The sequence below is a fragment of the Oryctolagus cuniculus genome, chromosome 4 (assembly GCF_964237555.1).
Source record: "Oryctolagus cuniculus chromosome 4, mOryCun1.1, whole genome shotgun sequence".
NCBI lineage: Eukaryota > Metazoa > Chordata > Mammalia > Lagomorpha > Leporidae > Oryctolagus > Oryctolagus cuniculus.
The window spans coordinates 85,994,743-86,018,481 of record NC_091435.1 but is presented as its reverse complement, the minus strand read 5'-3'; the positions used below and the strand labels follow the sequence as shown (position 1 = coordinate 86,018,481).

Here is a 23,739-nt window from a genome sequence, read left to right as displayed (position 1 = left end):
TGCTCTTCCAAGCTGCTCATGGGAGGCTTTATGCACTGCAGAGATTGTTGGCTTGATGTAGATCATGGAAGCAATTATTCTTTTCTTTCAATTGCTTTTGTTTTGGATTTTAAAAACTTTGCCTCTTCAGTCATCCAATAAGTATTAATTGATTTGCTCTCTTATGGACTCAATTCTATTTTCAAAATTATACATATCAGGTTTAGTGACTCTCACAGTCCTTGGGCCTACCAACTTTGCTTTCAGGACTGTGTGTGTGTGTGTGTGTGTTTAATATTGATTTATGTATTTGAAATGCAGTGAGAGAGAGAGAGAGAGAGAGAACTTCTATCCATTGGTTCATTCCCCAAATTACCACAAAGTCAGGGCTGGGCCAGTCCAAAGTCAGGAGTTTGGAACTCCATCCAGGTCTCCCACATGGTGATCCAAACATGGAAGGCAGCAGCTTAACCCACTATACCACAATGCCAGCTCCTCCCCATAGTTTTGATACACATCAATAATGACTCATCAAATTCAAGGGAAAGATACTTTTTTCTTCAAATATAAGCACTTAGCCCAGAAAGAGGCATATATGGTATGTGCTCAGTGAATACTGCATGGTAAATAAATCCCTCTTAGCAGCCTAGGGACTCTGCTTTTCCTTTGGGCTCATCAACATGAAAGTGGAAAACAGAACTGTGGCACCCACCACCTAAGGTTTGCTCTTTGAAGCTTTTCCAGGTGCCTGTGTGTTTTTCTTCTAGTGACCCCCTCCTATGGCTCTGTTCCTAGAATTGCCCTGAGTCTCTGATTATCCTAGAAAAGACCCAAAAGTGCATGAAGTTTACTCCCACTCATCCACCCTGTCCAAGCAGCCCTGAGCCAATGGCTGGTGAAGGCTGAAGTCTGAAGCCCCGCCACCCTGTCAGTTGTTGGGACACACTGAAATGAGATTTACCTTCAAGGCTCCTTGGCAGCATCAGGATGAGGTTAAACCTTTCCTAAACTGTAATGATACATTCTTACCTGTATCATCTTTCCAATCCACGACTAAAAGCATTTTAATATAATGCAATATTTCCTCATCAATCCCTATCTCAGTGTCTAGTCCAGGGACCCAAATGTTAGAAAAGAACTGAGGGTTCCTGATATTTGTCCCCCTGTATCTACACAAGCCTCATCAACCAAGTCTTCCTTTGAGGAAGACCTGCTCCATAACTGGTTTAAATCTTTCCAATCTCTCATTTGGCTCTTGCTCAGTTCCTTCACTTCAAACCCTCTAATTCCTTCTCTCCTTAATTTAAAATTTTCCATGCAACCTCACTGAGTTTGATCCGACCATTCTTTCTGCCTAGGGTATTACAATTGTTCCAGGAGAAGTCAATAGCTCATTTTATGCTGCTGGAAATGTATTGACTATTGTCAAGGACTTCAGGCTTACCAAAGCATATGCCACACTGCCCCTGTGCACTGTGTATTCAGCTGCAGAGGAACAGAATGTCTGTTTAATTTCATATTCTGGAGGGCTTTCCAGCTGACTGGCCACAAGAACACATCTACACAGACTTCCAATTGTGGTTTGTCTGATGATAACAGAAAGTGCCAAGGAGAATGACTGTCAAGTGTTAACTGTGTTTGTTAAGTAAGTCATCAACCCAAGTCTGATTAGTGGCCAGAAAGATGTCCCCGTGCTGTCAGGTCAGTATCTTGGTGAACATTAAACTCCATCTCCTCTTCCTTCACTACTACTGAAAATGCTGACAATCACTGAGACCAGTGAATGGTGCTGAACAGAAGGGTAATGGCATTTGTGAGACTGATATTGTCACTGAAAAAAAAAGAGAGAGAGAGAGGGATTCAATTGCATCTGTGAATTCAAAACACTTCTCCAGGAAGAAAATTGTTGGGAAGAAGAGTAGGTATAAAGATAGAAAAAGGCCATGGACATTTTAGGATGACCCAGATTCCAAATTGAGCTAGCTCCCCAGATCTGTCTTAAAGATAATATAAACCTCTAAAGGGGCTTCAGAAAGCAAATTGATTTCTTACAGGTCAATTGTAGATGATCTGACCTGGTTAGAAAGACAAAGATTCCTTTAGAATGTTCAAACCTGAGGATGGTCTGGGAACAGCTATTCTTCTCTCTTCTCTGAAGGGTGGATTGGTTTGAATATTTTAAGGATACGAATTTTTGCATAATTTTTCCACTAACTTCAAAATGTGAGTTATTAAACTCCGTTCTGTGTTTCTCCAATTGGCTTATGGACAATATTTCTCCCACTGAACTTAGCTACCAGGTGATCAATTTACCAAAAAATGCAGCACCTAGAGCTCCAACAAGGATAAGTAGGTCTTCTCAAGGGAGACAAGGCTAGTGGCAGGATTTGTCCCCCAGGGACTCCTCTTATAATCTAGAGAATGCTCAGTGACAAATATTGCATTTCCAAAGGAAATATATCCCGAAAATTCTCTCAACACGGGATAAGTTGGCAGGAAAAATCGTAGATGAATGTCCATGGGGACATGTGCAAGGTAGGACCTTTAAGAGAAAATAATCTTATTCTTTCAAGATTATGATTCCTAAGCCTGCTTTAGCATCAGATTTCCCTGTAGAACCTAATGAAAATATAGCTCCCCAGAGTTCATCCCAGAGATTCCAACTAAGCACATCTGAGTTTGAGCCCCAGGAATTTATTTCTAATAAGATCCTTGGAGATTATTTTCATAACTCCAAGTTTAAGAACCATGTTCCAAAAAAAAAAAAAAAAAAGCCTAAGAGTTGCTAAGGACTCTCCCCTAAAGAGAGAAAGCTCACCTACGATGGGACAGAAAAAAAGAGCAATGAAACATTACTTACAAATACATCTGATTCTGCATGGTTTTTCACAGTCTTTGCGACTCATGGGAGATCTCATGTACTTGGAAATTATCCAGCAGGAGACAATTTAGAAAAGTAACTCTTCAGGATAGTTAAATGATGGCAAGAGAAGGACTGCAAAATGAAGTCTAGAAAGAAAGTTGATTCTTTGAAAGTGCAAGTAAATGGGGCCGGTGCCTTGGCTCACTAGGTTAATCCTCCGCCTGCAGCACCGGCATCCCATATGGGTACCAGTTCTAGTCCCGGCTGCTCCTCTTCCAGTCCAGCTCTCTGCTGTGGCCTGGGAAAGCAGTGGAGGATGGCTCAAGTGCTTGGGCCCCTGCACCCGCATGGGAGACCAGGAAGAAGTATCTGGCTCCTGGCTTCGGATTGGTGCAGTTCTGGCTGTTGTGGCCACTTGGGGAAAGAACCAACAGAAGGAAGACCTTTCTGTCTGTCTCTCTCTTTCTCACTGTCTGTAACTCTGCCTGTCAAATCAATAAATAAAAATCTTAAAAAAAACATGCAAATAATTGATTCCATAAATAAGGTCTGGAAGTAATTCACTCTATATCTTACTTTAAATAAATAAGAATCAACAAAGCAAATGAAATAATAATCTTAGCCATGTAGTGAAACTTAGATAATGACATATTTATTAAAGTGAAATTATATTCATCCAATTCATGGATGCTTTTAATGTGTTCATGGGTTTATTCATTCTTCACTTATACATTCTTTTATTTACCTTTATATTGATTCACACAACACATTAACACCTACGCTATGGGAAAGGCTAATGTTTAAGAAGATTCTGGAAAGCTTGAGAGATGGAGGGAAAGAATTGTGAGCCATATTTAATAGGCTTTGATTTTTAAGCAATTGTAAATGATGGAATAACTGACGTTTCCATGTCAATAGCCAAGGAAACTAAGGTACAGATATAGCACCTAATTTGCCTGAGTACTGTGTGGGCCCTAGTGATGTGGCAGTGGTGGCAGCCCACAGCATCAGCTAGCATGGCCGCTCCTGTGCCCCTAAAATTGGCTCTGTTCTTACACAGGCTCCATGTACAGGGCCAGACTCCTTGCTGGCCTGAGTCAGCCAGCATACATCAGGACACCTGTGAACCTCCCGCAGCACACACTGTGCTAGGGTGTGGAAGATATCCAGATCTAACCTTTGCCAAGTATGACTCTTGGCACTGGACCACACTGGATTCCAGGTCCATCTAGGGAGGGTCCAGATCTGAAAAATTACCCCCAGGCCAAAACAGTTTCCAATTAATTACTTATACATTGTGGCTGAATTCCTGAGGCAACTTAAGAATTTGACACGAGTGCGGGAAGGGAAGTGGATGTCACACAGACACCAGTGGGGAGAGCAGGGACGCCCAGGGCTCCGAGTCCACACATGGGCGCTGGAAGGGGAGGTGAGCTCAGTAACCAGAGACATTGACGGGGAAACGGCAGACAGAATTTAGAGGGAAGCGGGCTTTGAGGCAGGAAAGTTCACCAGACTGACTACAGGAGAGAAGGAAAAAAAAAAAGAAAAAAAAAGGGGGGGGGGGTACTGGTACAAACAAGTTTCTCTCTCTCTGCCAACCTTGCAAAGTCCAGCAAGAGACAAAGAGCAGGCCTGCTCGGGATATACATAACAAAAGGGGAGAGCTAAGGCTACAATTCAGTAGCCTAGGCAACCCAGTGGGAGTCCACAGCAGAAATTGAACGGGCACAGACTCTTTTGGTAGAAGCCAGAGATTGGAAGCTAAATACCATCAATTCTGCTCAGCCGTGTGGTATTACTTACCTCCTGAATAAAAAATGAAATAAATAAATAGAGAAATTTACCACGCATAACCTGAGGGTGTCACCTTTGCACACCCCTAACCCGGAAGAACCAAGCAGAGCTCGCAGGCCACACCCATCTCAAGACTCCAAGGCTCCTCCAACAGCAGGCAGTCCACTTAACACAGACATAGTATAAAAAAAAAAAAAACTCACAGTGAGGGAAGAAGAATTAACAATGCCAACCAACAAACACATACTACAGGGCAGTTGTAATCAAAACAGCATGGTACTGGTACAGAAACAGATGGATAGACCAATAGAACTGAATAGAAACACCAGAAATCAACCCAAACATATACAGCCAACTTATATTTGATCAAGGATCTAAAACCAATTCCTGGAGCAAGGACAGTCTATTCAATAAATGGTGCTGGGAAAACTGGATTTCCACATGCAGAAGCATGAAGCAAGACCCCTACCTTACACCTTACACAAAAATCCACTCAACATGGATTAAAGACGTAAATCTATGACCTAACACCATCAAGTTATTAGAGAACATTGGAGAAACCCTTCAAGATATTGGCACAGGCAAAGAGTTTCTGGAAAAGACCTGGGAGGCACAGGCAGTCAAAGCCAAAATCAACTATTGGGATTGCATCAAATTGAGAAGTTTTCTGTACTGTAAAAGAAACAGTCAGGAGAGTGAAAAGACAACCGACAGAATGGGAAAAAATATTTGCAAACTATGCAACAGATAAAGGGTTAATAACCAGAATCTACAAAGAGATCAAGAAACTCCACAAAAACAAAACAAACAACCCACTTAAGAGATGGGCCAAGGACCTCAATAGACATTTTTCAAAAGAGGACATCCAAATGGCCAACAGGCACATGAAAAAATGTTCAAGATCACTAGCAATCAGGGAAATGCAAATCAAAACCACAATGAGGTTTCACCTCACCCCGGTTAGAATGGCTCACATGCAGAAATCTACCAACAACAGTTGCTGGCGAGGATGTGGGGAAAAAGGGACACTAACCCACTGTTGGTGGGAATGCAAACTGGTCAAGCCACTATGGAAGTCAGTCTGGAGATTCCTCAGAAACCTGAAGATAACCCTACCGTTCGACCCAGCCATCCCACTCCTTCGAATTTACCCAAAGGAATTTAAATTGGCAAACAAAAAAGCGGTCTGCACCCTAATGTTTATTGCAGCACAATTCACAATAGCCAAGACCTGGAACCAACCTAAAGGCCCATCAGCAGTAGACTGGATAAAGAAGTTATGGGATATGTACTCTTTAGAATACTATACCGCAGTAAAAAACAATGAAATCCAGTCATTTGAAACAAAATGGAGGAATCTGGAACACATCATGCTGAGTGAAATAAGCCAGTCCCAAAGGGACAAATATCATATGTTCTCCCTGATCTGTGACAACTGACTGAACACCAAAAAGGAAACCTGTTGAAGTGAAATGGACACTATGAGAAATGGTGACTTGATCAGCATAGCCCTGATGTTAATGAACAACTTAATACATTATCCCTCTTAGTATTTTTTTGTCTGTTCTACTTAATACTACTGGTTTAATTCTGTAATTAATACACAGTTATTCTTAAGTGTTAAAATTAAACTAAAATGTGATCCCTGTTAAATATAAGAGTGGGAATAAGAGAGGGAAGAGATGTACAATTTGGGACATGCTCAAGCTGACTTGCCCCAAATGGTAGAGTTAGAAACATACCAAGGGATTCCAATTCAATCCCATCAAGGTGGCATGTACCAATGCCATCTCACTAGTCCAAGTGATCAATTTCAGTTCACAATTGACATAATGAAAGGACTAAGAGTCAAAGGGATCACATAAACAAGTCTAGTGCCTGCTAATACTAACCGATAGAACAAATAAAGGGGAGAGCGATCCAACATGGGAAGCGGGATACACAGCAGACTCATAGAATGGCAGATGCAGATGTCCTAAATAGCACTCCGGCCTCGGAATCAGCCCTAAAGGCATTCGGATCCGGCTGAAAAGCCCATGAGAGTATTTCAGGCATGGAAAGCCAAGATACTCTGGCAAAAAAAAAAAAAAAAAAAAAAAAAAACAACAACACCTAAATGAAAGATCTCTATGAGTGAGATCCCGGTGGAAAGAACAGAAGAAGGAGGTACCTTTCTCTGAAGGGAGGAGAGAACTTCCACTTTGACTATGACCTTGTCTAAATAAGACAAGAGTCAGAGAACTCAAAAGGCTTCCATATCCTTGGAAACTCATGACTGGAGCATAGGGAGATTACTGATGCCATAAACAGGAGTGTTAATTTGTAAAGTCAACAACAGGAGTCACTGTGCACTTACTCCTCATGTATGATCTCTGTCCTTAATGTGCTGTACATTGATATTTAATGCTATAACGAGTACTCAAACAGTATTTTTCACTTTGTGTTTCTATGTGGGTGCAAACTGTTGAAATCTTTACTTAATATATACTAAACTGATCTTCTGTATATATAGAAAATTGAAAATGAACCATGATATGAATGGAAGGGGAGAGAGAGCGGGAAAGGGGAGGGTTGCGGGTGGGAGGGAAGTCATCGGAGGGGGTGGGGGGAAGCCAATGTAGTCCATAAGCTGTACTTTGGAAATCTATATTCATTAAATAAAAGTTAAAAAAAAAGTATCTGACACACTCTTGAGGCTCACCTTGGGCTGGGTTGAAAGAAATCTTGGCTCAGCTTTCAGGAAAGAACACCCAGCCAGATTCTCTTGCTCTGCTGAGCTTCTAAGCAGACTGGGAACAAAGAGTGGCCTTGGGGCTCTGCAGGGCTTTCTCAGAGGATTTTTTTTTCTTGTGTTCCTCAATGGTCTTCTACTAAATTGGCATTTGCCTTGGGGGGAGCATTCTGTCCTATCTTTATAATGTACAAAGATATTTCAAAAGTTTATGGAAAATGGAATTAATAGATAAGTTCACCTTGATAAGAAAGCTAAAATTCATGAATGTGAAGAGTTCATGGAAAATATGCTTTATGAAAAAAAACTATGCATGGATTTCAAAAATGTTTGTACCACCACTTATCTCTTAATCTCATTTTTCTGTGAGTATTTCCTCCAGCTGCATACACCTGGCACAGGAGTCAAAGAAAAACTGCTTTGTAGTCCTTCCTAGGGGACTAAGAAAACTTCAGAAACTCCCACACATGCACGTGGGGCAGCTGGCCACTTTTCTGGTGACAGCATGCACCTGGGTAGGCTGTACAGGTCACACAGGCCACCACTTTGAAATGATTGTTGCTTCTATAACAAGGCTCCCATGGGCCTTGTCTGACTCTCAGATTGTTGGAAGGAGACCCCAGGTCTCTGTGATATGCACAGCCACTTTATGTCACTCCCACTTTATGTCACCCTCAGCCATTTGTCATCTCTACTAAGATCTTTTAGCCACTTGGTGACACGCTCAGACTCCATGTTTCCAATGTAACTCTATGTGATACCATCAGCCACATGCATCTTCCACCTGGGTTTGCACATTCACATCACAGCCAGCTTATAGGTCACAGGTGAATTTTCCCCTACCCTGATTCTATTACACCCTGGCATGCAGACCACAAGCCAGAGTTGCTCCATCTTCATCTACCTATCTATTTATCTATCATCTATCTCTGTCTCTATAGCTCTAATAGCTCTCTCTCTCTCTCTCTCTCTCTCTCTCTCCCTGTCTTTAATCATAGCTTTCTAATCCTTGGGCCCTTTCAAAATTTCTTAAATGCAAGGTGAAACCAGAAACCAGCATTAGAAATGCCCACTCTCTTGTATTCAAACTTTGCCTGTCCCCTTAAATCCAGTTCTTGGCTTTTTAAAATTTTATTCAAGGTATACAAATTTCATATATTTCATGTATACAGATTTAGGAACATAGTGATACTTCCCACCCTGCCCTCCCTCCCACCCATGCTCCAACCCTTCTTCCTCCTCCCTCTCTATTCCCATTCTTAATTTTTACAAAGATATATTTTCATTTTCCTTTATACTCATAAGACCAATGCTACACTAAGCAAAGAGTTCAACAATAATATGAAGAAAAACAACACTGCTCCTCAACAGTGGAGAAATGAGCTGTAAAAAAAGTTATCAAATCTCAAAATGTCAATTTCACTCCTCTACATTACATTTTAGATACTCTATTAGTTACTACAGATCAGAGAAAACATATGCTATTTGTCATTTTGGGACTGGCTTATTTCACTAAGTATAATGGTTTCTAGTTGCATCCCTTTTGTTGTAAAAGATAGGGTTTAGTTTTTAAAGAAGCTTGATTGCTTCAACTTTGCCTTTGGGTGGAGTGTCTTCCAAACAAGGTCCTCATAACCTTGTGAAAATGTACTTAAGAGTTTCTTCTGTGTATTGAGATAGCCTTTGTAGTTTATATATATACTCTTTAACTTTTTTTTTTTTTTAATTTTACAGGTAGAGTTATAGACAGTGAGAGAGAAAGACAGAGAGAAAGGTCTTCCTTCCGTTGGTTCACTCCTCAAATGGCTGCTAAGGCCGGCACTGCGCCGATCCAAAGCCAGGTGCCAGGTACTTCTTCCTGATCTCCCATGCAGGTGCAGGGGCCCAACCACTTGGGCCACCCTCCACTGCCTTCCTGGGCCACAGAAGAGAACTGGACTGGAAGAGGAACAACCAGGACCAGAACCCAGCACCCATAGGGATGCTGGTGCCGCAGGTAGAGGATTAAAAGTGAGCCACAGTGCCGGCCCCTATATACTCTTTAAATCCACACCACATAGCCACACTCTCACTACATAAATGGACAAACTTATCATGCAGAATATTGAAATCATTGTATTGTGTACTCCTGTTTTTTTTGTGCATAATCCTGTGTTTTGTTAAACTTCTTTGTACCAAATGGGAAACAAATGTTCACAGAGAACAGAGGAAAAATAAATTAACACAATACTCCAGTGATTATATTTTTTATTCAATCATGCCTCAGTTGCTTGCTGAATCCTAATGCTGACCTTGTGCTTGGTGTTCAATAGGAAGATGAGATGACCCAGGATTGGTGCCCACCTTCAGAACATGCACTTTCTTAGTCAAAATGGGATTGAGGCTGCATGTCCCAGAAAAGATGAATGTGTACAGTGCAACAAGATTGTAGATTAAAGTGAGTTCCCTCTTACTGAACATGTCAGATAACATTATAACTGAGTATTGGGAAATAAGTCAGATTTGAATGTGTGGAGGTGAGAGTAAGAATTATTGAGGGCTTAAAGGAGAACAGGTGAGCAAAGGTATTGATGTGGGGAAGTAAGTACTGAATGCTGGGAAGCATGAGAAGTTTGGCTTACTGAAGTAGAGAGTCCAAAAGTGGAATTATCTGAGCTGAGGCCAGACATTGAATCCAGGGAAAAAGTTCTTGAATTCCTTAATGAGCAATGTGTACCTTGTTTGGTAGATAGTTTAGATCATGAAAGGGTTCTGACCATGGGCACGACATCATCAGATTTGAGCAATATAAGTTCAAAAACACCTTGAGAAGGAAAAGTAGAAGAAAGAGTTCAGTCAGGGATTCCTCAGCTAAGGGCTCTTGAAATCAGTCATGTGGTGGCTAAGGGCATGGAACAGAGGTTCTGCATGACAGACACCACCAAAAAATGGTCCAGGGACTTGGGAATTGATTGAATGAAGGAGAGGTGGAACGCTTTGTTGCACACCTATGTGAGTGGTTACACAAGTAAAAGCCCTCAAAAACTCATGAAGCTCCTTGATACCACAGAAAGCCACCACTTTGAGTTTACAACAAATACAAATGGTGCTCCTGGGGTTGTGTAGCACGTAAGATACATAATATAAGTGAAGCGTCTCTGCAGGATAGCCACCCTTATCCAGAACTTTCAACTCAACAGTGTTTCTATGGTCAACACATGTGCAGCCCTTGTCACGGACAGTGGCTCATCAGATTATTCGTGGAGCAGACACTAAAGGGAGGAAGATGGGAGAATACAGTAAATAATAGGGCTGGGAGAGTCCGTATGACTATATGAGTCCTTTTCTTTTAAATATTTATTTATTTATTTGAAAGGCAGAGTTGCAGAGAGAGAATGATGGACAGAGAAAGAGAGATATCTTCCATCCACTGGTTCAAACTCCAAATGTCCACAATGGCCAGGACTGGACCAGGCCAAACCCAGGAGACAGGAGCTTCTTCTGGGTCACCAATATGGGTTGAAGGGCCCAAGTACTTGGACCATCTTCCACTGCTTTCCCAGGCACATTAGCAGGAAGATGGATTGGAAGTGGAGCAATCAAGACTTGAAACACCTCCCATATGGGAAGTTGGCAACACAGGTGGCAGCTTTACCTGCTATGCTGCAATGCCAGACCCTATAAGTGCTTTTCATTCAACCATATACACAATGTTCTACAATGTTCTGCCTTATATTTTTAGTGGTTTAGCTAATTTTATGATCTGCTATGCTGCAATGCCAGACCCTATAAGTGCTTTTCATTCAACCATATACACAATGTTCTACAATGTTCTGCCTTATATTTTTAGTGGTTTAGCTAATTTTATGATCAGAGTCTGACCAGCTAAGCAGAATATAGAGCACTTTGATTTTGAAGTCAGTAGACCTAAGTGTTAGACTCAGCTCATCCACTTCCTAAGGATGTGATCTTGAGCAATTATTTCCCTTTCAACCTCAGTCACATGAAGGGTTGCACAAGAATCACACAGGAAACAAACCAAGCAAATACAGTAAAGGCAAGACTAGGTAAAGTTGTCAAAGAAGGCTTCTTGGAGACATGAGTGAGCTGAAATCTGAAGGCAAAGGAATCGTCAGTGGGTTGATGGGTGCAAGGCAGAGAGGATGGCAAATGTTATCTTCTTGGAGAAGGAACAAGCTTAGTGAGTCCAAGAAGGCCAGGTGGCTCACCCTGAGGTCCCTTCAACAACTCCAGGGCAGCTGTGTTTTGTAGTTTCTGTTATTTGTACGTTCATTCAACTTTGAAGAAACCCATATTATTGATAAAGTTTAGAAGGCCATTTTAACAAATGTAGTGGAAACAAAAGAACAGGCAAAATATTGCGTGGTAGTAATTTTGATATTTTTTATTCATAGGGAAGTGAGCATGTTCAAAGCCAAGAAAGAACCCATAAGAACCTAAAAGCTAGTCGAAGCTGGAGTTGAACACAGTTCAAGCAAATATAGATGTTTCTGTAGTCAGAAACCAAAACTTTATCTAATTCCGTTAAATAGGATCACAGGACTCTGCAGTTATGACTTCACTTCCTCCACAGGGGCAGTTGGCCCTTTCTGTGATTGATGGTCAAGTTCAAGAGAACCTCGATGAGAAACCAAAATCTCTTTCTGGCAAGAAGTGGACTCTTGATGGCAATTGCACTGGCTAGCTGCCTTGCTGATGTCTTGTTTCTCAGGGCTAGAAACTTTATTTAAGTCAGAGAATAATGTGGGAGAGAGGCATAGCAGGGAACTCACCAACAGAGGACCTGTGTCTGAGTCCAGCTCCCTGACATGCTAGCTGTGTGACCTTGGTCAAGTATTGAGCCTTTTGGAGGGTCCAGCACCTCATCAGAAGCAGTAAGATAGTGGTCCCTGCTCTGCCTTCCACCTAAGATTGCTATGAGACTTAGATGCAAGAAAAGTAGGAAAGCATTTTGCAAACCGTATCACCCAGTGTATAAAGCAAAGATAGCGTTTGTGGTGTTGGGAACGGCCTAGAACTTTGCAAAGACGTTGCTTTGATTCAGCACTACTGGAATAGACCCTGCCATTTTACTAGAAGAGCAGAGGGCCCCACTGCAGGAGAGGGGAGGAGGGACAGAGAAATTGATTTTAGAATAATAGGATTATAGATTTTACTTGTCTCTTTTGTACAGAATAATTTATTATATAGTAAATGAAATGCAGGGCTGTGAATGAATAATCACTTTTTCCAGTCATCATATCAGCAAGTGTGCCCATGTGCGCTTCTGTGAACACCTAAAGACACAGATGGCATAGCCATATTTCTCTTCTCAGATCGCAACATATTTAGTTATGAGAGCCCAGACTTGGGGTGCTTCTTTGTGGGTTAGAGTTCGGCACCTTGGACCAAACATCTCAAATCGTTTGCATTATAGAATGTGTCCTCTTCTCGTCCAAACCTTGCCCAGGAAAATGTCTTGGTTGCAAGTGGGTCAGCACTCGGATGTAGGGTACTTTCCCACCTTCTCTCCCTCAGGAATTCCAATCTTTTCTTTAAAATAAAGAGCACGCTTCAGAAATACTCCTCCAGCTCCCGATACTGCAGTCAGGATCCTTCACTCCATACTTGTCCAGGCTCTTGCCCGCCTCGGGAGCCCCCTTCCAAGGCAGGAAGCAGTCAAGTCTATAGGCCCACACCACAGGGCCTCCCAGGGTTGGAGGCTCCCAGCCCAGCCCATCTCCCCACCAGTGTTGGTCTGATACTCTGTGTGGGCAGCAGTAGCAAATGGCTCGCAACACAGCACAAAACCCAAATGCCCAGCACATCAAGCCTGCAAGGAATCTTGCTGGTAACTGAGCTTCACCGAGTTGACTTCCTTCTCTAACCATTCACATCCCCAGTGTCACAGATGCTCATCTGGAGGTCACAGCCCCACCTCCCTCCATGCTGGGTGTTTAGGCAGTGGTCTTCATGACATGTGCCCCACACCCACTCGCCCAGATTCTGCCTGCTCAGGCGAGCCGGGCCCTTCTTTCCCAGGATAATCCTTCAAATGCTTGAGTATGGCTCTCGCAGTGCCCTGACTCTCCTCTTCTCCAGGCCGCACACTCTCTGTTCCTTCCCTCACTGCTTCTAAGATGTAGCCCCAAGAATACGGCTTTCAAGATAGTCTGTTTGGCAAAAAGTTTAGGGCTGCTTTGAGTCCTCTCTCACTGTTCCACCAGTTACTTGTAAACTATTGCAAGATGGACCCTTTTAAGACCAAAGCAAGGAAAACTCAGACTCCAAATGACAAGCAGACACCCATTTTTTGGGTTTGGATGGCCTTTAGCACATCTGCAGCTCCGGCCTGGCAGCCACGCTGGCATTCATTTGAATAGAGGCCCCGTTATTAGTGAAGGGCTGCCTCCTTCCAGCTGCCAAATAAGAACCCACTCTTCACTCCATGGTGGGATGGCTCTGCCACACCCACCTGGAGCATCCTGATTGGGAGGCGTGTGGAAGCAATGCAAGATTTGCTCAGGAGATCTCTATTGAATTCCTGGGCCTGCTCTTGGCTCCTGAACCTCAGTTTTCTCGTTTATATGATAGGGATGATAAGCTCTTCCTTGTTGAGTCATGGCAGAATTATGCAAGTCGCAGGAGTGAGTAGAGATGAAGGCACTCGGCAAGGCATTCTTTTAGGTATAAACTACGCGTGCTACTCTTGTTCATGGCCACGCTGTAGATCATCTCCAACTTACCCCTGCCCACAATCTTCTCTTTTTAGAAAATGAGAAAAACTATCAGTTTTAGAAAAAAAGACATTTGGAGCTGCCATGTCCTGCTAAGACTAACTTTGGAAAAAGAAATATTTCTTTTTTAAAAAAAGATTTATTTTATTTATTTGAAAGACAGAGTTACACAGAGAGAGGTAGAGACAGAGAGAGAGGTCTTCCATCTGCTGACCCAAAACCAGGAGCCAGGAGCTTCTTCCAGGTCTCCCACGTGGGTGCAAGGGCCCAAGGAATTGGGCCATCTTCCACTGCTTTCCCAGGCCATACCAGAGAGCTGGATCAGAAGAGGAGCAGCCAGGACTAGAACTGGTGCCCATATGGGATGCCGGCGTTTCAGGCCAGGGCTTTAACCCACTGTACCACAGAGCCAGCCCCCAGGAAAAGGAAAAATTTCTTTCTGTACCAAGGAAGACAATGATTCTGCATCCTTAGAACACAGAAAAATCCCCTCACCCTATTTTAAAATCAAAGCAACAAGATACCCTCATGGCTGGAAGACAGCATGTTCTGAGAATCAGTTGCAGCCACAAAGCTCCACAGAAGGCTTGAGGGCTCAGGTGAGGAAAGGAACCCTAGCAGGTGCTGCTGTGTGTGACAGAGCTGGCTTGCACCAGCAGGCCCACTCCCTGCTCAGAACATTCAGCTAGGGTTTCAAGTTCGTAATGAAAATCCTACTTTCACTTTGAAATAGTTTGTCTGAATGTTCTCCTAAAATTCAGAGTTGTCCCTTGAGTTAGCAGAAACATGAGTGTGCTGAAGGAATCCAATACAACCAAACTGTAATAATGATAAAATAAGAGAGATTTTAGCTTTCTGGAAACTGAACCCTCAAGGCTAAGAACTACATAGGTTGTGTGAGGACATACATCAGTGACAATATACAAGGCTGTAGCATAAAGACTACTGTTGCTAAAAAAGAATAGAGCAGGGGAGTGAAAACTCCTGGGGTTGGGCATATGACATGAGGGGGTTCCCAAAACATGGCAGTGTAGAGGGGGAGGAGAAGCGGTTAGTGGGAAGGACTAGTGCTTTTTGATACCGTACCTTGCTTTGTTTCCTGAGACAATGATATCATTTTGGGGTCTTGGTGCAAAATGAAAATGCAAGTGCCCCATTCAAAAACTGTTAATTTCAGGGTGGGAATAGCAGAGTATTAAACTGTGATGTCCTTCCAAGCCAAGGCTCTGTGTACTCACAGGTCCTACGCCCGTGAAGCAATCCTAAATACAGGAATCTGCACGTTTCACCTCTGTGACCAAGGCCCTGGCTGATGAGCTGTTCGAGGCGAGGCAGGGAGGCACCCTCATGCGATCCCAAGCCCCACCCTTCCCCTGCTCCAGTAAACATGGAGTCCTTCTGCGGATGCGGTGGAGCCCCCAAATTGAAGTAGGCACCACTCTGAGGATGTCTCGACCAGGAAATAAATTCTTGTGTGTGAAGACACTGAAATAAGGGCATACGTAATGTCATCCCACTGTAGGTTAAGCTGATCCTAAATAATACGGGGCGGAGGCCAGATGTCAATCATGAGGGGGAAAGCCACAAATCTGAAAAGTACCACAAAGGCAATCAGGCAGTGAGGGCTGGCGTAGTGTTTCCCATGCATTAGTTTTTTCCATTAGTGAAGCAAGAATGCAAAAACGATCTTTAACATGTTACAACTCTAAGAGTCCACACAACACTCATTGACTCATTGAAAGAAAGAAGACCTTATGCTAAGGAAGACATTTATATACTCTCCTCTGTTCACCTGCCAGTCTCTTGGCCCACTGCAATCCTTGATCCATTCTTTTGCAGACATCTTTAGTACTTTCAGAAACCAAGAGGAAGGCAGCCTTTTGGGGCAAGGTTCTTCTCTGTAGAAGTATCCAGCATACTTTGTCACTATGATGTGATAGGTATCCCTAAAACTCCAGTTGATATGGAAAGAATCTCATTGCTTTATAAATCATTGAAAATAGTCCCTTTTGTCATCATCTCTCTGTATCAACTTGGATGTCACCTTTCCTTAGAATTGTTCCTCATTGCTCTCAAACACAGGATTGCTGTAAGACACTTCTCTGTCACACCCTGGCATATCAGAGAAGGAGGTCTGGTTTAGCGGGGGCCAACTGGGGTCGTTTGCCAACTCCCTCTGCCATATCCGATACTGGTTGTTTGATTTGTAGCCAAAACACTTTTTGATTGACATCCACAGGGCTCGATTGTCAATAACGGCCTCCTGCAAAATAAAAAAGTTACTGTTTACAATCCAAGGTCAAGTGCTTTGAGGCTATGAGCACTCCACATACCATAAGGCCCTACTGCAATGGTTGCTTGGATCCAGCTTGACAAGAACTTAGGCCCTGAACAAATCTAAGATGGTTCATGGGATAGAGTTGGGCTTCTCAAATTTTCTAAGAAAGTAACTCCTGAGGAAGAAGAAAGAAATACATAGTTTTAAGAATCTGGGACCATAGTTTGAAGTAGCCTGTTTTAAATTTATTTTGACTACTGTATTTAAATTAAATTAAAAATATTCAGTTTCTGTATTTCTCACTAAAGCATATCCATATTTGATCTCATATAAAATGGAATTTAAATTGCTTAACACCAAATACAATTGACCCTTTAGAAAGATGCACCACATGTATGATATGTCTTTGGTGCACTCTGATGCATCAATTCATAGCCTTGAATAGAGCTCCATGAAATCGGAAAATAGGCCACGGTCTTGAAGTCAGACAGATCTGGATTCATCTTGCAGCTCTGATACTTACTATGGGCAAGTTAATTAGCCTACCTGAGACTCAGTGATTGAAAGAATAATCTCTTCTTTAAGTCTGTTGTAAGAATTACGTAACTAACTCCTCTTCTAATGTAAGGCATGGCATGGCATGACATAGCTCTCTCCTTTCAGCTACCCTTCTGAACCTACTCATTTAACAATGACTGCACTGTGGCCCTGCTCACACATGCTTCCAACCTTCTCCTTCATCAATATGCAATTTTAAGATTACAAAAGACATGTCTTTTTGGAAATACTTTGGACTGCCATTTTATTTCCTGAGTTAGAGCAAACTCTGGCTAGAATCCAAGTTACAGCATACAATACAGAATTCATGAGAAGTTATCACATTTTCATATTTGGTTGCAAAAGTTGACCATCTTAGAAATTACCAAAAAACAGAAAAACACAGAGAAAACTATGATGAGCCAAGCTGTCCCTGAAGAGTGGATTTTGGTGTCTAGTAGGAATAACTTTTCTACACTGGAAGAGTTATCTCTACAAGGTTCTACAAGGAACTTGTCAAAGAGAGTAATTTTCCTAAAATCTGTCTATCGTTGCTATTGGAACCTTATAGCCATGAAAAGTTTAGAGAACAGCAAGTCCCAGTCTTTCATCTGAAAGCTGGTCATCAGCTGCCAGGCTGCTGGAGAGTCATCAGCCCTTTCATCAGCTTCTTGAAAACCTCAGGGTTCACCAAGTCAAACCTGTTATTCTGCTTCCCCATAACAAAGGCTTTTTGTCCTCTTTAATTCATAAGAGTAGTTCTCCTTAGGGCTAATACAGGGCAGGAGCATTGGTATCAACTAAAGATTTTAAAATCTACCTTACCTCTAAGAAATCTTAGCAGACCTTAGAACAAAACAAATGAAACAAAACACACAGAGAAAAAATTTCACTGCTCTACACCTTGCCTTGAGCTTTTTTCAGTTTCAGCAGTGTGATGGCTTTTACCACCTTGCTACTTTGGAAGGGGAAACAGATACACTGAGTGGTGAGCTGCCCTGTCCCTCTACACTGAAACTACATGCAGAACTAGAAACAAAAGGAAAACCTTGATGAGATTCCATTTCTTAAAAAAGAACTTCACCACATTAGTTCTTCTGACTGGCTACTCAAACTATCCATGGGTACTTAATGATCCATACTATCTCCCATGCCTCTCAGTTGGAGTTTATGGCATGAGAATCAGCACAGTAAGGGTAAGCTGTCCTCCAAACTTGTTTGTTTTGGCGGCTTTTCTAAGGATTGGGTTACAGATAGAACTCAATAAACCAGTACTATGCAAAAGGAGGCCAGCATCCTCCATGGCTGTTGACAAAAATCTCTCTGAACCCTCTGTGCTAAAGGCTGGCCAGGCAGTATAGGGTGGACACTGCCCATGCCAGGAACCCTCAGATCTTCTTCTCACGCATACCTACAGCCATTGAGGAAAAACATCCTTTGCTCTGTCATGCTAGTCTGGGGTCCTCCCTGCTCTGCTAGGATCACCTCATGGAGCAGTAACTCCTTGTCCACAATTCTCCATTGCAACTGCCGTCACCAAAGATCAAATGGCTTTAGTTTGCCCCTAAGCAGAGAAAGGGCTGACTCTGAACAATTGGAGACCACAGTGGGGGTGTGGGTTGCTAGGGGTGGGAGATGAGCTGGGTCCCTTCAATGTTATTTTTCAGTGTAGAAGCTTCTGGGAACTCACGGAGAACATTCACATGTGTGTCTCTATTACTCAGCAGGAGAAACACCAAGCCTGATCTTTCATGAGCAGCACTTTGCTCTATACACCTGCTGGGAGTGGGCAGGGCCAGTCTTGCATTTAGTAACTGAATAAACTCTAATCCATCTCCTACTAGAAGAACGCAGTGTTTTAGATGCTGTAGCTACAAAGATGACTTCTTCAACACATAGTTTAATGGCCAGCAAGTGAAGAAATTTACACCCAAGTTTTTATAGCCCTGTGTCCTCTCCTCTCTCTCAGCAGACTATGAGCTGCACCCTCTGTTATCCTTATCCCCCTGATACAGTGCCCTCAGACATGGCACATGGTCAACAAAAGCTCGTGGAAAGAATGGATCAATAAAGGAATGAACAATTGATAGACACAAAGTAAGAAATGCAAAGCACCACCAGAGATTATATAATAATAATGGCTTCCATTTATCAGCACCTGTATGCGATTCTCATTTTCACATCTCATGCTAAAATCATCCTACGAGGTAAGGCACCATTGTCACCATTTTACAAGTAAAAAACAGACACACAGGGCAAGTGGAGCAAATCGCCCAAAGTCAAACAGAAGAAAGTGGTACCAGGATTCAAACCCAGCTGGCTTCCCCTGAACTTATGCTCCCAACTGCAAACAGCAGCAAATACATGGACAGAAGGGCTTCCTGGTAGGGGATCAGCAAAGACTTTGATACTTGATCACAGCCCATTCCTTCCCGTTTCTTCCTGCTCACCTAAAGGAAAATAAATAGTCTAAGCCAATCTCTTTAATTTGGGGCATGGTTTCACTTTTTCCTGCTCAAGATGATAATAAGACACAGTTCTAACCACTGAGAGATTAAAAAAAATGGCTGCCGGTGAGCTGCAAGAAAACATTTCCTGATGGAAGGTTCAGGTTTGGGGCAAGGACGGGGAGAGCTTGTTGATGCCTCTCCTGCCTTTTCTTTCTTCCCTGAAAACAGTTACACTGCTCAGCTACCTGGGAGCTCTGTGGGAACCACAAGCAGCAAACACAAAAGTCCGCATCTAAGGCTGGTGAGGCAGAAAGGTGGAAGAATGTGGCTCTAAAACACCTCTGCGTCTCTAAGCCAGTCCTCAAGCCACCTACTCCAATCTCCTTGTGGGGTCAATAAATAGCTTTATGTTAGTTGAGTTTTGTTGCTTTCCTATCTGATCCAGGGATCAGGAGAGATTCATGAAGAGGAGGGCACTATAGCTGTGCCACAGCAAATAGGATAGAGACTCAATATGCAGGAACAGAGGAAGGTGTACTACACGAGAAATACTCTGATTGTGGATGGGGCAAGATATGTGCAGAAGGTTATCCTTCAAAAGGTAAGGATGACTTTCCTGTAACTAAATCTGAGGACACCCAGGATAATGTTCTTTTATTGATTTTATCACCTTGGAGACCATATGGTTTAGCATCAGGCTTCTAAAAGTGTAGCCCTGAACCAGCCACATCAGAATCACCTGACAACCCATAAAATAGTCAAGCTCAGACATTTGGAGGAGGGCTCACAGTCTGTGCTTTAACGGACCTTCCAGGTGATCTGACACCCACACAAGTTTGAAAAACTGTGGTGTAACAGACAGAGAAAAGCTCCACTACCCTAATCTATGCCTGAATCTGCTACCAGCTCCTGTACAGCTCTACTCTGTATGGTAAGGAAGGGTCATTGAATTCCTGCCTAAACAGTACTGTGGGAAGTCTGGCAGGAGGTGTTGCCAGCCCTCTGTGAATAGCCCATCCACTGGAACAATGCTGGTTCTGTAACTTGGAGAAGGAAGGGAGGCAGATGGATTCCTGCATCTCACCTCTCCTTCATGAATGCCATTTGGGGGCACCCCCTGCCCAACAACTGGCTTTGTAGAATGGAGATTTTGTTTAACAGCAGTGGGAAAGGAGAGCATCAACTTGGGGAGTGGTAAGCGGGGTGAACAGGCTCATTTCCCTAAGAAAATGGAGCAAATAGGAGCTGAAGAACACAAGCTGGAAAAGCCCACTGTGGATCTCAGATCCTGTCTGCAAAGGAAGATGATAGAAGCTGTTATCTGAAAGGAGCCAGACGCAAAAGGCTGCACATAGGGAGATCCAATTCATATGAAGTGTCCAGAGCAGTCAAATCCACTGAGGCACAAAGTAGATTAGTGGTTGTCAGGGAGCAAGAGGGGGAGGGAGGGGAAATGAGGAGTGACTGCTAATGGGCCCAGGATCTCTTTGGGGATAAAAATGTTCTGGAATTATGTGGTGTTGAGGGTTACACAATTCAGTGAATCTACTAAAAACCACTGAGTTATATACTTTAAAAGGGTGGATTTTATGGTATGTGAATATGTGCTCCATTTTTAAAAGTGAATTGTGTTTGAGTCTCTATCATGGAGTTTTAGAAATGAATAAGACCTTAGACATGATCATCTATTTCCCCTAGCCCCACTTAATGGACGGGAAAATGAATGAATGAATGCCTTGGTGTAACTCATCAGAGGAAAGCACCATTGCTCATGTCATGAATCAAGGGAGTCCTTTGCACCCTTGAGCCCTTGTCAGCTAATGCCTGTTCTCAGATTCCCAAAGAGATCAACTCTCTCTCTCTCCCCTCCCCCTCCCCCTCCCCTCCCTCCCCCTCCCCTTCCCTCTTTCCGTCCCTCTCCCCCTCCGCCTGCGCCGCCTCTCCCTCTCCCTCTCTCTCAAACACACACACACACACACACACACACACACACAGAGGAACCCCATAGCCTGCCAGCACTCACCTCCACCACCAGGGACACAACGAAATTGGAGCTGAGCATGACCACGATGTAGACCCTCCACAGGACTGGAGTACAGAGCAGCTGGTGGGAGGTGACAAAAGAGTTAGGCTGAGGACAAATACATGCTGGGAAAGTGGTCATATGTTCACAGTGTACATTTTCATAGGTTATAAATCAAGTCTGTAATAAGCATATGTGTGCATCCACACATATATTATTTGTACTTACATACATGTATGCACACCATGTATCATTTGTACCTACATACATGTTTGCACACATGTTTATGAAAAATTCCTATGCATGTATGCACAGAAAATGTGTGGAAGGATTATACTCAATGATTCCAATGTTCAGGGGGTCGTAGTAGTTGCTTTTTTTTCTTTTGTCTTTCACTGTGTTTTTCTATAGTTTCTAAATTTCCTAAAATAACTATGGTCATTTGCAATTTAAAAAATAGAGAAAGCACTTTTGCTCACTTGCTGTGTTTTGTCTTGAAGAGGGATACAGGAATGTGGCTTTAATCCGAGGCAGCTTTGAGGGTGGGGGGTGTCAACCCTCCTCTTTGGGGATTGTTGCCCCCTTCTCTCTGGCACCACATCCATCCTCAGCTGAACCCTCTCTTGAGCACACATCAGGGCTTCCCCCTTAGGGAGCCCTGAACAACTCCATAGGCTGATCCTATGGAAACTGGCAGGGGAGCCAGTAAGGCTGGCATCAAGCTTTCTTTCCCCACTCCCGCAGTGTCTTCCCCAAGTCATTCCCCAGGCACAGTGGCCCATATACATGGATGTTGATTGAATGAAACAACAAGTATATGAGTGAGTGAATGAATGAATAAATGAAAAGGAGTTTTGGGGCCAGTGCTCTAGCATACTAGGTTAAGCCTCCACCTGTATCCCATATGGACTCCAGTTCGTGTCCCGGCTGCTCCACTTCCAAACCAGTTCCCTGCTTATTGTCTGGGAAAGCAGTGGAAGACAGTCCAAGTTCTTGGGCCCCTGCACCCATGTGGGAGACCCAGAAGAAGCTCCTGGCTCCTGGCTTTGGACCAGCCCAGCTCCAGCCATTGCGCCATTTGGGGACTGAAGTACCAGATGTTTCTCCCTCTCTAACTCTACCTCTCAAATAAATAAATCTAAGAAAGAAAGAAAGAAAGAAAGAAAGAAAGAGAGAGAGAGAGAGAGAGGGAGAGGGTGGGAGGGAGGAAGAAAGTCTAGCACATTGCCTTGTACATTGCTACACACACTGTTGAGAGTAAAAATGGACACAACCCTCAATATTGCTACAAAAATAGCTTTGTCAAACTTTGTTGTATATCTTTGTCAAACCAATGGTTAAGAATGATGTGCTACTATAGTATTATGATCTGTGATTGTTTTAAAATTATAGCATATGATTTAAGCAGTCAACTTTTCATTTTGTTATTGTTTATAGCACTTGCCTACATTCCCACTAAATTTTTTACTTGTTGAACTCTTTATTTAGTGGAGCATTAAGCTTTTGACTACAATGTAAATAAAATGTTATCTCCAAAACTTAAAAAGAAAGAAAAAGAGAGAGAGAGAGAAAGGGAGGGGGGAATGAGGAAGGGAAGGATGAAAAGGAGGGAAGGAAGGAAGGAAGGAAGAAGGAAGGGAATATCATATTTTTGGAAATGCATCTATGAAATACACTGAATCTGTTCTCTTTGTATTAATATCACATTAACATGAAAAAAATAAAGTATAGGAGCCAGAGTTGTGGTATATTGGATAAACCCACCATCTGCAACACCAGCATCCCACATGAGTGCTGGTTCATGACCCCACTGATCCATTTCTGATGCAGCTCACTGTTAATGGCCTGGGAAAAGCAGCAAAATATGGCCCAAGGGTGCGGGCACCTGCCACCCATGCAGGAGACCCAGATGAAGCTCCAGGCTCCTGGCTTCAGCCTGGCTCAGTCTTGGCCATTGCAGCCATTTGGGGAGTAAATTAGGAGGAGGAAGATCTCTCTCTCTCTCTCTCTCTCTCACCTCCTTCCCTCCCTCCCTCTCTATAACTCTGATTTTCAAATAAATCTAAAAAATGGTAAATGATGATTAACTAAGAGAAAATATCTTTAGAAACCTATAAAAAAAAGATGCAACCCTATGGAGGGCAAGGCTCTTAAAATCAGAAAGTCAAACCAGGGGTCTATGTTGCAGTGTAGGGGGTGGAGTCACCACCTGTGATGTCTGGCATCCCATATGGATGCCAGTTCATGTCCTGGCTACTCCACTTTCGACCCAGCTTCCTGCTAATGGCCTGGGAAAGCAGCAAAGTACAGCCCAAGTATTTGGATCCCTGCCACCCACATGGCAGGTCCAGAAGATGCTCCTGGC

The 23,739-nt window shown here is 43.0% G+C and overlaps 1 protein-coding gene across 6 annotated transcripts in view; it reads right to left on the bottom strand.

Moving 5' to 3' along the window:
* Nucleotides 1-10,551: 10,551 nt before the first annotated feature.
* The window catches only part of ATP13A4 (ATPase 13A4), a 182,925-nt gene continuing 169,737 nt past the window's right edge, over nt 10,552-23,739 (bottom strand). For all 6 annotated transcript variants that reach the window (XM_070072346.1, XM_070072347.1, XM_070072348.1 and 3 more), the window contains 2 exons: nt 21,375-21,455; nt 10,552-16,349 (listed from right to left, as the gene is read on the bottom strand). In XM_070072346.1, coding sequence (XP_069928447.1) covers nt 16,137-16,349; nt 21,375-21,455 — 294 coding nt within the window. In that variant the 3' untranslated portion in view covers nt 10,552-16,136. The remainder of the gene's footprint in view (nt 16,350-21,374; nt 21,456-23,739) is intronic.